The sequence below is a fragment of the Dermacentor variabilis genome, chromosome 3, assembly GCF_050947875.1.
Source record: "Dermacentor variabilis isolate Ectoservices chromosome 3, ASM5094787v1, whole genome shotgun sequence".
Classification (NCBI taxonomy): domain Eukaryota; kingdom Metazoa; phylum Arthropoda; class Arachnida; order Ixodida; family Ixodidae; genus Dermacentor; species Dermacentor variabilis.
Genome location: NC_134570.1, coordinates 224540566 through 224555221, shown reverse-complemented (window position 1 = coordinate 224555221; position 14656 = coordinate 224540566). Strand labels below are relative to the sequence as shown.

Below are 14656 nucleotides of genomic sequence, written 5' to 3'. Positions count from 1 at the left end.
CGCTGTAATGTCTTCAAGTCTGTTGTGTTTTGGAGGGCCACTATGTGCAGTCTGTCATGCAGAGGGGTTCAGAAACAGTTTTAGGGCAGACATTTAACCGAAATAAAAGCCAAATGCTACTTTCGGTTGATCGAGTGACACTAAAAATCTCTCATTGGAGGATGTGCATTATGATATTGTCACTGTCTATATCCATCTATGTATGCATACCTCCCAGCTATCTCGAATTTTTCATAAACTTTACGAATTCGGGCTTGTTCTATTATTTTACTATTTTACGTCATGTTTTGCGAAAAACAAATTCAGTTTGTGAAAAAAGCTTTAAAAGTGTTACAGGATGGCCCAGTACGAGATTGCAAGAAATGCATGCAAAAAAGAAATGGTACTTGCGCTGCCTTGTATCATTGCAAGACTCTTATACAATGGTGGGTGCTTGCTTTCAGCATGTTTATTCAGTATAGTTCCTAAAGCAGATAAAATCGACATTGGCTCTAAATGTCGCTGATCTGAAAGCAGTATTTTGCCTGTGAGTCTCTGCTGAGCAAAGTTTGCTACTGCTTCTTATTTGCTTGCAAAGCTAAATATTTATTAAAGTTTGTATGTATGTCACAGAAGATGTGTTCTTGGAGAGAAGTTTTTAAAGGTGCTTGTTATCCCCTCCTCCATCTGGTTTGTGGGATGTTCACAAATTTTATAGTTCACAGGTTGGCAGGTGTGATATTTACTATCCATCATATGATTTCGGTTCCCTAATAGGGTGACCAGGACCTCGTCAGGCTGTTGCCCTTTTGTCGTGGTGCCCTCTTCGCGTCGGAGAGTAATAAACTTTTACTTTGATTTCACAGCAACGCTCATCTAATGACTGTCAGTTGGGTCAGATTGGAATCTAGTTCTAATCCCAGTACAAATGTGTGGGCTTGTGTAGTAGCAGGCTACAGCATACAATGCCAGAAAGCTTAGTCTAAAGACTAAGCTTTTGGATTTTATTCGTGAATGACTAACATACGTCGCTCACTCATTGACAGTGGACCTCTTATGCATTTCTTTCTGTTGGTCTATCTGCAGGCACTGTCACACTAACACAAACGACTTGGGAACTTGGGAAGTTTGCAGTGAACTGCAAGAAACTAAACAATTTTATAGACTAATGCAAGCTCTATCGGAGTAATAAACATACATCAGATACAAAAATTATTTTCACTCGCAGCAATTTGTATTGGACTTTTTTTCTAGAGAGGTTGGTTTACTAGGGCAGTTTTATTTTCAAACCTCGGCATTTTGTTCAAGCTCCCAGCTGTTGTGGCCATGTGGTGAGTTTGTTTTCTAGACCAAATTTTTATTTCAACTAAGACAACAGTTGCAGCACAATGAAAGTGTGCATGTATTATTTCATATTTAGATGTTTGTGCGTAGAGTGTATTAGTTGAAAATATGGAGTAGATGCCCTTCAAGGTCTTATCAGCTCCCCTGCAGTAACTTGAAGTGGTATGTGATGCAACAGCGTGGTGTGCAAGATGATAATGTGGCCTTTATCACAAGTGGAGGTCTTTGAGTGCTTCTTGTGACATATTGTGCTTAGCCAGACTGCTGTGACCTGTGTTTCAGATCAGGAGCTAAAGCTGAAAGGCAACTACCTGGCTCCACTGGTGTCCCTGGTTTCCCTTTTTGTCTCAGAATGGCCATCTTGACTCAGAGTATGGCTCCAGTTGTCATCATCATGGTGAGACTCCATGGTGTCTTCAAAATGGAAAAGCATGTGTATTAAGGCAACTGCCCTAGTTTTTCCTGAAAGAACAAGAAACTTATTTGTCTTCACTCAAATGGTGCAAATGAAAGCAAAAGAATCCGAGTATACATGTCAAGAACTTGATGCGAGAGATTGACCAAATAAATGGCAGCATTAAAATCGAACTGGGTATAATAGTAAAGACAGGCTTGTGAGTAAAAAGAAATTGAGGTGGGGATATCGTCAACTAACAAGGTGTAAATATTTGTCACACTCGTAAACTCTATTAAGATAATGGAGTGCAAGGCCACCTTAAGGAGTTGAACCTCGAGGGAGTTGTGGTCGTGTCGTAAGGCTGTGAACTAGTTTTCAACAAAAGCCGACAGGGCCACATTAGCTGCTGTTTGCTTATTGTGCACACACAGAATTTGACTTCCAGTTATGCCTTAATTTATTTTACCTAACCTTGTTTCACTAAAAAAAACTGCTTTAAAAATGTAATGTGGCAAATTCCCTAAATTTTTTTAGTGCATTTGGTAAACATAGCCTTGCTGGCAACCTTGTTTTTACCCATACGGTGTTGTGTGGATACTGATTCCTTGCTGTCAACTCTTGATCCAGCAATTCCTGCCCAGCAATTTTGTTAGCCTTCTCGCTTTTGGCCTTGAAGGCCACTACTGGAGAGGTTGGTGCTTCTATTGCAATGACGTATTATGTGGCATCACGGGACTCGTGCCTTTGCTGCAGCCAACGCAGCTCGCTGGCTTGTCGATTGAAGTGTTGATTGTAGGTTTGTGGATAATGCGTTTCATTCCCACGGCAGCAATTTAGTTGCCCACTCTTGCAGCATTGTTTACTGCTCGGTGCTGCATTAACATGCGCATTATGGTGTTGAATGTTGCAACAATAATGCAACAATACAGTATTTTGAAGGAATCGCAATTGTGCCTTTATCTGTGGCACGGACCTCAAGCCCAAATCTGAAGCACTGCAGCCGGACCCGGTGGAAATGCTCCCCTACTAAGAAAGGCAGTCTTGAGTAAGAGCAAGAAAATGTTCTCTACCACTTGCCATACATTCTTCCAGTTTATTCCACTCGCGGGCCATTTGTAACAAGAGTGCCTGTAGCAGTCCTTAAAAAAAAAAAAAAAAAAAAAAACTGATCTCCTTGACATACCTGTCATGTTAATTTCTTGTCACCTGCAACATTGTTTAATTCACATAGTACTGCTTGTTTACCAGTACCAGTTCATTTATGATGCTGTAAAGTAGGCTTGGCCTTTTGTTTCCTTCTTAATTTTGGCAAAGGCAGCTTCGCTCTGTGGTAAAGAGATGTTACCGAGTTGTCCCTTCAATATTTGGAGAAAAAAAACTGAAAGCAAAGTGCACCCTTTGCACTCTGTCTTTTGGAAACTTTCTTTTTTTTCTTCGTGTAGGTCCCTCTTCGTTCCCCTGTTCTAGTATCGGATGTATTGCTACCATTTTTGAATGTGGTCGGTTAACTCGGTAATGTGTATGCCAGTAGGTTGCAGTGTCCTACCGTATTTGCACAATATTGTGGAAGATCCAAAACCACAGACGTGCAGCTGAATCTTGGTGGCTAGTCCTTGGCGGAGTCCGTTGACACCACCCTTTTGCTGTCTACTGACCACAGAAAGTCCTCTTCAATTACATTTATTGCATTACAATGCCACACTTCGGGAGGTTCGCACAACCATCGCCTGCAGGAGGGCATTCCACGCACCACAGACCCACCTTGCAATGTCTCCGAGCACCACTTTCTTCACACGGCCCGTTCAATAGCAGTGTGGCTGGCTACCTTGCATTGAGCTTTTCTTCTTCTTGTTTTTAAGAATTGGTTTCATTTTTGATTTTGAGTAGAATTAGCTAAGATTGTAACACGCATGCACATTTCAACACTTCTTATTTAAAAAAAGTGCATGTTAGAATTGTGCAAATGATAAACTTTTAGATATTTACTGTCTATAGTAGAACTAACGTGCAACTTTGCTGTTCTAAATTGGAAGTTAAAATTCTTTGTGCTACTTATTGTCTTGCTACATAACTGTTTCCTCTGGCCTTTTTACATGTGTGAACCTCTTATTCAGTGTTACTTTGAGTGAGTATTGTTCACACTGTGGCACTCTTTATGTGAACTCGCCAGCATCCCACTGCATCCAAGCCTTCTTTACGAATTGGAAATAAATTGGCACTAATTCTGAAACCACATGTTATCTCGGATGTTAAAAGAACCGTGTTTTTGCTTTGTTTGATCTGCACTGCGCAATAGTTGACAAAGGAAGGAAAGGTGGGGTGGAGACGAGTGCTGACTTCGAACTAAAGTTAATTTTCATGAAACACACATTCACCATGTTAATGTTAGATTGTAAACAATGCCTACAATAAGATAATGTGATGGACAATTTACCTCTGGTCAACACACCATCAATTCCAAATGACATCTAGCAGTGCAAGTGATGCTTGCATTAAGGTGTTGCTAAATTAGCCTATCTGACTTGCTTGTAATGCTTACAAGCTGTTGTGGCCCTGTGTTGTGTGAATGAACTCGTTTCTTGTGTAAATTTTTAGTTTTTTTTCACGCACCATTTTATGTATGGAAGGTGCGAGCGGAACAGATACGTTAATTTGAACACAAAATGGCAACATTTTTTTTAATACATGTACACAATTGTTTCTATGGTGCCACAATTGACACTCTTCTCGGTTTTTTTTTCTAAAGCTAGAAATAAGGCAACCTTTATATTACATATTCGGGAGCCGCCATGCTTATTTTTTTTCCTTTTTTTTTAAGGTGCCACAGAAAGTGACCCTAAAGGTGGCACAGGTTTCTGCCAGTAAATTGGCAAATGAGATAAACGTTCATGCACTTCTGCTTCTTGCTTGCCTACAGTACTTATCACATGCATGTGTACATGTTTTAGAAACAGGTTCTAGGTTTTCAAAGCTGCTTTGGCCCTTAAGGCTGTCCGTTACAATTATCTCATGTTGTACGACATTGGCAAGGCTTCTGCATTAAGCAGGAGGCACATGGTGCTATTTGGTGCGTGATCAGACGTACGACTTCTCATGCCAATTGCACATTGTAGATTTCGAACTAGTTGCATTGAGATCACGCTGCACCCATTGCCTGTATACAAGAGGTGGCACAGAAAAAAAAAATCCAGTCTAGCTTCATGTAGCTCTTCGTTATTGTATTGCTGTGTTGTCCCGCTAGGTGGGTGTAGGTAGACACTTCACAAGTCATTACCTAAGCCAACGTCACTGTGAAATGTTTTATGGGCTTGTCTGATAGTTGTACCGACTGTTCTTGTGCTACTCTTGCGAAATCGCGATGGACCACAAACTTCGTTGAGGTTTTGGCTTCTTTTGAAAAAATACGAGAAACATTTGAACGGCTTCAAACTATGTTTGTCAGAAAGCACTGAGCCTTGTAAGAGTTTTTGGGTGGTTTTAAAAAAAATGTGTTAGACCTTTCTTATTTTGGCTGACCTCCAACCAATTGTACGTACAAGAGTGTCAAAAAAGGTTTGATAAAAGAGTGAGTTATTGCTACACAACTGGCAAGATTTTAGAAGCTGCTGGCATGAGTTGCAGCTCTTGGGAGTAAATTTTGGATGCGGAATCGGGCATGAGACACATTGTCGCAGTGTTTATTCCCCTACTGCTGGCAGAGAACAAAAAGCAAAATGTAGAAATCCTGTTTGATTTTGTGCCAGGATATGAAAATTTGCTTCATAAGAACTTCAGTTTCACCAAGTTGGTGTTTACTGCATATCATATTGCCACCCGTGTTGTTTTTGTGTTCTCTTCCGCTTTCCCCATCTTTATTTGCAGTCAATGATATGCTGAAAATTTGCATCAAATGTAACTCGAAAGGAACTGATCTGCAATTCTCATGTGCCCTATTTATCGGACCGCGCTACGTCTGATTTCTTTCCTTTGTATATCAAGAAGGAAATTTAATAAAGGAACAAGCTTTTAAATTTTCCACTGTGCACGAGGTGAAGATGGCTCTGTAGCTCCTCAAGCTTAATGCTGTTGAGTGGCCCCTGCAGAGTTGCTTCGAACAGTGGGAGAAAAGGGTGGGACAAGTGTATTGGTTCCATTGAGGATTATTTCGGATGGGACAGTCCTTTTTGTTCTAAGTGAAAATTCTTGTTCTCTTTTAGGAGACAGGCTGATCATTCTTTTGGGTTCCCCCTGGTACATTGTGATATAACTGCAACCAATCTCGGTGCAGATTTAGTACGTGTAATGTCTGCCAGCCTTTGCCATTCTAATCAACCCAGCCAAGGCCCTTACCACTATCGCATAAAAATGTTGTTGGCACGAAGTAGTTAAATTCATGTTGGAAGTGTCACTGTCTGAAGAACACCTTTGGTGTGATGAACTGTGATATGATGAAGTAAACGGCACGCGCTGCCTCGGTGCTACCTCTTTGCACTGGCAGCGCAAAGAAAACCAATTGTACTGAAATGTAGTGCACCTACTAAATTGGCAACATGCATGCAGTCATCCTTCTGTCTGCTAGGCACAAAGCATTGCTACTTATCTGTTGCACTGCAACCATTGTGTGCAAACCATAGGAGACTATGGTTGAATGCAGAAAAGTGGTTGCTCAAAAGCATGTGTGCTTGCATTAAAGCCGATAAGGGGTTGTATCTTCGGACATGCCTACCGTTTCATAGGAGGCACACTCTGAGATAGGGTAGGTTGACACTCGTATAAGATTATTAAAAACTAGGTAGGTTGCAGAATATGTAAAATACAAGCGCTGCGACTTATTGCAGCTGGACCACAAGTACTGTTGGCTATGGCTCCAGTGGCCAGAAAGGGGGCCATGAACACCTCCGTGTATTGGCCTAACGCAGGTTTTCTTGTCTGTTGTCTTGTTGCTGCCAACTTGTATGTACAATGTGCTTCAATCCATTTGAATGATGCCTTTCAGGTTGATTGGCCTTGTGGGCATTTTTCGGTGTGGGACTCTGCTCTTCCTTCCCTGGGATGACTACTCGGCTGTCGACCATGAAGCGGCCCAAACGGTACGTGCCTGTTGAGTGATGTTCATTAAAAGGGCACGGAACATTTTTCTGAGTGCTTTTCATTCCTAAATAACTTTTTCAAAAGTATGAATCATCTTGGCACAGGAGGGGGCGATTTATGGTCGCCCAATGACTCTCGGGGAGGAGAAAAAGCAAGCAAGACGCGTAATAATATTTCCCGCAACGAAGTATTGGTCACTGTCAAGCACTGCAGAGAGAAAAGCAGACAGCGATTTCCAAAACACCATACTTATCTTTCTTGCAATCTTCTAGTCTCTCCTAGTTTCATCTTTAGGCAACTTTGGTTTCTTCTAATGAAAGCACTTCTCTGTACAACATAGCAGCATATGCATCGGGTAGTGTGTTGCACCGGCTTTAAGTAGCATTTCTTTAGCTAGCATTTATTGTGACCTCTCATCTCGCCTGAATGGTGCAAGTGCCCTCCACGTGTTCACATATGTGGATGACTTTTAAACGGTCCCTGAAACGGTTCGGACAAATTTTGTAGACACATAGGGTACAGCTACAGTAAAGCATTCGCGTCGAAATTTAAGTGAAGCGTCTCGTATTAGTATACCTCTATTTATTTGCATAATGGTCGCACTTGCATAATGATCACACCCCTGAATTTTGTTGTCAAAATACGATTCTTTTTCTTTCCCATGTAATGATTGCACCCCAAACTTGTCGCAACAATATGTCGTGTGCTTAAGCAGATGCTCCATTTATTCCTTTCATCACTTTCCGCACTTCCATGAAAAAGAATCTACAACCAAACTTGCCTTGACTTTATTATTTGCAGGCAGTATAATAGTTGTGGTCAACAACAACAAAGAAGGTGCCTTTCAATTTCTCTTGTCTGCACTTGTGGGGCACGCAAAAAATCGCAAGTGGCAACGATAGTAGCCACGTTTTTGTTGATACGTTAGAACTGTACCCTATTCATACACTGATGCTTGTAACACAGCCAAGATATTCGCTCAGCATGCCCGCCATGTGTTTCTATGTCACTGACAGCTTAGCGTGCCGATGTCTGTTTCTGTCCCCACAAAGTGCACATGACTATGTTATTGCTGCAAACTTGCCGATATTAACGATATTATTCATTACTGATACAGAACAGTTTTAATGCATGTAATATACTCGTAAGAAGCAAAAAGAAGTTGGAGAACGCGTAAGCTTCGCCTTCAAGAGTGGAACGCGAGAGCGTTATCACACCTCGTTCGCACCGCCCACTCATTCGCTCGGCATGCTCTAGAGTCACACGCAGCGTTCAGCACGGCAACGAAATGTGCGCCTGAGCAAGCGGAACGAACCAAGAACTCTGTGTCTGGGAGGGAGAAACGATCTACGCGAGCAGAATGTGATCGGCACGGACAGCCGGGCCGCGACGTGCCATGAAGGCGGACGCGATCATGGGGCTGACGCCTCGGTGGGATCGTCCTCTATCTCACTTAGGAGCGCCGCGCAGACACATGACTCCTCGTAATCAGCTCGGCACACATCGCAGGGGACGCTTTCCCATCAGACGCGCTACGGCGCAGTGATCGCGTCAGAGGTGTCCCGCATCGGACGCTGCACCTAGGAATCGCGCTGTGAGCAGAAAGAGGAGCTGCGTTGCCTAAACAGAGGGTTCAAGTGACGCACGCTGGAAGTTGGAAGGGGAGAGAGAGCAAGAAAACTTATTAAACGCAAGCATATTGGGGCATCCTCGCACCGGTCCCTGCACGGCCCAAAGGGGACAAGCGGGCTAGTGGCGTGCCACGTGTCGGGGCAGTGCCACACATCGCGAGGAGGGTCTTCTGTGTTTGCCGCAAGATGGCTCTGCGTGTGCGCAAAGCGCAGTAGAAATGGAGCGGAAACGTACTTTGCTACTCGTGTAACTGCGACTTCTGTAATTTACATGCTCATAATCACCGATATACACGGCAGTATAAGTTTGTACGGCACGTTTCTAAGGCAACACCACATTCGCTAGAGGCACTTTTATCCCGCTTTGAATCATTGAACTCGTGGCACAGTGGTAGCATCTCCGTCTCACACTCCGGAGACCCTGGTTCGATTCCCACCCAGCCCATCTTGCAAGTAGTTTTTTATTTATGAAGTGCCTTCCGAGATTTATCGCTCACGGCCAACGCCGCCGATGACACCGGCTTTTCTGCGACACGAGCTCCTTAACGCTACCGCATTAAAATGCCGTTCGGCTTTCGCCGCCGACCACCATTTTTGTTTTGGTATCCCGCACTGTTGCAGTGGCAGCCGCCTGTTTGTTAACCTGTTTGCATCCCGCAGCAAATTCTGGATGAAAAAAAAAATTTTCTTTTCGCAAGGAATTCATCTCGGGTAATGATCGCATCCTGAGATTTGCGTCAATATCATTGACAAGAAAATGTGATCATTATGCGAGTAAATACGGTAGCTATGGTGATTGCAAGTTACCCTCCTCGATAGCCATGCTTTCTCTCCTCAACTCATTCGTCGAGAGATCAAGGCTAAGCTCCGCCTTCTCTGGCTCTACATCATGATGTGACATCGTGTCGTCTACTTCTGCTTGTCTTGGAGCCAGCCTGCGAAGACTCTCGAACCTCTCTGCTAGTCGCTTGGCTGTCAATCCCCAGTGAGAGCTATCCAAGCAGCATGCATTACAGGTATTCTGTCGCAGCACCGAGTGTATCCGGTATTCCACTAGCCACAGGGGAGCTGGGCATTTTGACAGATGGGCGGCGGTGTAAACTAAAGCCCTTCCATTCTACTAATGCTGTGATGAAGGAGCTTTAGCATACACGTAGCGCAAACTGAACTGAGGCAAGCACTGGCTTAGTCTACATATGGAGGGAGTCTTTTCGCTATACGCATAACTTTTCCCATTTATGAGCTGCCCTTATAGGGTGTAAAATGGTGCTGCTGGCCAGCTTTGTAGGAGGCCGCCGTAATGTAGTCGTTCAGTATGCGTGACTACAAAGTTAGAATAATGTTAATTTCACTCCGTTCCTTCTGGCACACCGTTTCTCGCGGCAGGGGCCCCATATGCATTATCATTACCAGTGAGCACTCAGCATGGCTACTGTTATTTTACATGAATAAGAATCTGCTACTTTATACCAGGCATGTTTCTATTCACTTTTGCGATGGACACAAGCATGCAGTTCGATATGCCAGATATACAACCACTGCCTCAGCAGAATCTTCTGTCCCCAAGCCAACTTCAGTGGAATTTTCATGACCAATAAATAATTATTGAAGGTATCTGCCCATGGGAATAAACCTTATTGTCCTTTTGCTACAATTTTGCTTCATTGCACACAGTTGCTTCCAAACATTCAAAAGCTATTTGAGAAATATATGTACTTATGAATTGACTGTTCAATTGACGGTTGTATTGAATAGGACACTATTCAATTGATCATTCAAATGTTTCAAATATTCACACACACCTGGTATCCGCACACCCATTTGGGATTTGCCAAGGCAACACTGCGGTTACGAGAGATGCCTTATGGTGAAGTATATGAATGCTAATTGAAATTGAGCACTGTCAGTTTTATTTTCTTAACTTTATTCCAAAAGTTGCATGGCAGTTTGGGCATGTTGGTATTCCATAAGGAAGTGTTTGTGCCTTTTTTCTGTGTGTTCAGTTCATGTTTTTTATTCTTGGCGACATGACCACGAGTGTCCTTTAACAGTATGTTGCATTCAGTGTATGTGTATGTGTGTAGGTGCAGACCAGTCTGCAGCTTTTCGACTGAGGTGAACTGTGGTGCACTCTCAAAGTCACAAGCAACACTAAATATGTATGCGTCATCTGTGCAGCTATTTACATGAGGCCCTGTTCAGAGAGTTGGGAGCACTCTTCCATGAAAACTTGCTTGAGGTTATCAATCAATGCTAGCAGTCCTACATGGCCAGTTGAAAAGTCTTTGTTTAATATAATTAAAGCTTTCAGTCAATGTTTGGCTCGTATTTTCTTCTGCTAGGGCACCTAAATGAGTCTTGCGAAACAAAGGTTGTTGCACCATGATTATCATGAATCGCCTTCATGGCGCTTCTCTTTAACTTCTTTCTGACTTCTGTTTTCCTTTGTATTTATTTGAATGCCGAGAGTCTTGAGAACATTTGAAATTAAGCAATGCCTACTCCATTTTAATTTCTCTGCCTGCAGATGAACAAAATTTGCCAGACTCTAATAGCCTCAAGGTAACCAGCCTTGTAAGAAATGTCTGTATGTGTGGCATACTGTTCCTTGGTCTGGTGCTACAACTCCGAAGTGTTTTGCCTGGCATTGAGAGTGTAAACACTTGTGGTGCACATTTTTTTTTCTTTTCGTTTACCATTTAGTTTTGTTGGGATTATTTTTGACAAGGTGACCAACAACGGAGTACTGCTAATATAATTTCAGGTGAACGACCATCTGCCAGAGCAGCCTTTGAACCAAAATGTGAAGCATCCTGTAGGGGGTGGAACCCCCACCCATGCCGAAGAGCTACGGCTTCTGCCACGGCCTCGCTGGGCACCAATCAGTGGTGCTCCATTGACCTTTGACACCACAGCTGATCTAGAGGCTTTCTTGGTACAGCTGGGACAGCTGCTGCGAAAGGAACTGTTCCATAGGCACTACAACACCCTGGGCAACCTCTTGCGCTTCTACAGGGACTACCGTAGCAGTAGCAGCAGCAGCCTGGCGACCTTCCTCCGTAACTACCCAGCTGAAGTCTTTGAGGAAGGCCTCTCATGTGTTGGCTTGAGTCTGCATCTGTGCGACGCCATGGAGCAGCAGTTTCCCCATGCCCAGCCCTTCTTGGTCTCGTGTGAAGAGTGGATCCCTGACGTGGTGTCTTACTGCAGCCACGACCCCCCGGATGACGCATCTAGTGTCAAAGAGCACGTGCTGGTTGCCCTCCGGGTGTTGGCAGGCACCCGTCGGGGTCTGGTGCTGCTGGACCCGGGATACCATGTGGGCTTCCCAGTCGTCGTCATGGACGATGGCTGCGCTCCACACAGCGGCCACTTCGTCCAGTCACGCACATCCAAGTCCACCAAGGAGTACTGCTACGAGGCTGTGGGCGAAGGCTACGTGCTCTGGCGAGTGACCGAGACTCGCATGGGTTGCAGCAAGACGTGGGACAATGTCCTGTATGTTGGCGGTGCCTTCCAGAGCGCACTCAGCTACTCGGAGAAGCGAAATCTGCTTTATGACTTCAGGACTCTAGTGGCACGTCGCAATGGTCGTGGCCCTACAGCAGGAGTTTACTGTAAACTGGACGAGCTGAACCGCAATCCTGTCTTCACACTCTTCTATAATAAGGATGGCCAGAGAACTGAGACGAAGCTGCCTTTCGGGTCATTTGGCTCTGCCACACCACCAGTCACTGAGTGTGCCCAACAGATAGGCATGGCCCCCGACAAGCTGCTCGCTCTCCTCACTGGCATGGTTGACCTGTACGAGGATGTAGACTTTGTCAACCAACTGCTGGACCTCAACCGCAGAGTGGACCCTTTTGAAGAGCTAAAATAAATCACTGACACATCATATAGTTTAAGAAAATTGGGCTCATTTTACGAGTGTTGCACCAACAAATAAATTCTGCTCTCAAAAAGCTTTTGCTCATTGTTCTCTAAATAAACATTCCGCTGAAAGTCTTGAAAAGACATCAGAGGGAGAGGGATACTTGCTTCAAGCTATCTTTATCCAGACAAGTTGCTGAATAAGCCACTGTTATCTAGAAAAAAAATGTGTTGTTGCATGTTGGTCTTGGCTATCAAGTTCGCTCCTACTTGTGCGCCAAATGTAAAAGCAAAGAATGGTTAATAGTATGCATGTATCCTTCAAAAGGCTTGGGAAAAGCAGACGGGTATGATGGCAGTTTCGGGATTCTTCCTAGATACACCCTATTAAGGCGAAGCTTTCGATGCATCTTCCTTCAGCTTTGCTCCTGCTGTCTGGCACACTGCACTAGGGGGGGGGGGGTAGTTAGAGCGTGTGTATACATGGCAGAAGGCTGGCACAAAGTAAAGTCGATGCAAGAAACTAATTTGGACTTTCGCACCGTGTTGAATGTGCACAATGCCCTCTGGAGCTCCCTTGGCGTCGCTGCTTAGCCTCTTGACAGGTGTAATCATCCGTGACCTCTGGGAGAGCATAGCAGAAATTGCAGCACTTGCCTTTCTGCTAACATGAAAGTCCAGAGGGAAGCTAGATAGAATGGCGGAGAGGAGGCACAGAATGGGCAGAACCGACGCAGTCATTATACGAGTAACAGCCTTGCCACTCTTCACTCGCACTTCCCATACAAGGAAGAAGTGTGGAAATAGGGAAAAGGTGACAGAAGGCAAGGAAACTCTACTATCACACGACAGCAGTTATGGGGAAACTGGATAAGCTTAAGTTCAAGGTACGGTACAGTACGTTTCTGCTATATCTGGAAAATAAGTACCATGCAAATATGTCAAGCAGACAACTTCATCAGGACGTGCAGAAGGACAGCCGCATTAAAGCACACCACAGGGTCCAGGCGACACTACAGAAGCGGTCGCACGTCAAATCAACACTTCTGTGCCCGCCGCGGTAGCTTTGCAGCGATGGCATTGCTAGAGGTCGTGGCAGCCACATTTCGACGAGGGCGGAATAGAAAACGCACGTGCACTTAGATTTTGGGACACATTAAAGAACACGGTTTCTAAATTAATCTGGAGTCTACCACTATGGCATGCCTCATACGTAATCTGATTGTGGTTGTGGCATGTACAGCCCCATAATCCAATTCAAGTTTGATACTTCTGCCGCGGTGTGATGTGCCACTTAGGCAATAAAAATGCTCAAATCTTGGAGGTTATGAAATATGGCACCCAAGAATGCCTGAAGCAAGCAGCTCTCCTCGTGTGTTCTGTGGACTACACAGACAAGCAGCAGTGGTGCATGCAAGGTAACATTTAACATCAACTTGGCACTCTCGGGTTAGACTAAACATTGAAGAAATTAAGCTTTTGCCGTCAACATCACTGCTAATTATCGTCAATCAAAGCAACCAGCACAGAAAGCTTCACTTACGTCGATTCCCACAGTGTGTGGGATTCGCATAATTTTTTTTAGGTTGTGCTGGGATAATGCAGAATGTGACCGTGGCTGTGGAAACCTTTGTTTCCAGCAGCACAACTGCATCGCTGATGGTTTTGGTGACAGCCATTATGGAAGCCAAAATGAAAATGGGCTACGCTTGAAGCACAGCTAGTGTAGCTCAGTTGCAGCTGTTTATGCAGTGCATCAGTTTGCTGCTGTTCATCCACGTCTGCCAGAGCTCCTACAGGTTTGCAACAGGCATGTGCTGCTGCAATTGAATAAAATGGACTGATTTTTCATAGGGCTGCAAATGCCACTGTTTGAGTTTCTCTAAAAGCTGCCTAGTGAAAATGAACACATTCGCTATATAAAGGAACAAAACAATGAATGAAAAGATGACAAGGAATGCACTGCCGTACTAGACACTATTGGAAAAAAAGGAAATCTTGTGCAAAGAGGATTGTCACTACAGAACGGATGGAAAATTAACAGTATTTGGTTGGGCTAGTTGGACGGATGCAGCCAGCTTAGCACGAAAGGTGGCCAAGAACAGTGCGCCTCGTTCTTTGCTGTCGTCCTCGTGCCAAGTTATGCTGGCAACACCTTTTGGACGGAGAAGATGGCCTCGCCTCACATCAATGGGTCTGGAAAGCACCATAAATAGTCTGCAGTGTAACTGCTGTCATTCGGATGCCATACTTTATTTGGCACTACTGTATAAAGCTGGCTCTTGGAAAGAACCAAGCTAGTGCAAGCTGAGTCGATTAACACACTGTCAGGACAACAGCCAGAAATTCAGGCCAAAAAAGTCGA

General features: G+C 44.3%; 1 protein-coding gene across 1 annotated transcript; it reads left to right on the top strand.

Annotated features, from left to right (window-relative positions):
• Window positions 1–1305: 1305 nt before the first annotated feature.
• On the top strand, window positions 1306–12390 carry LOC142575037 (uncharacterized). The gene is made up of 3 exons (XM_075684003.1): window positions 1306–1310; window positions 6696–6789; window positions 11186–12390. Exons 1-3 carry the CDS (start codon window positions 1306–1308, stop codon window positions 12299–12301), a joined length of 1215 nt encoding a protein of 404 aa, XP_075540118.1. The 3' UTR covers window positions 12302–12390.
• Window positions 12391–14656: the final 2266 nt, after the last annotated feature.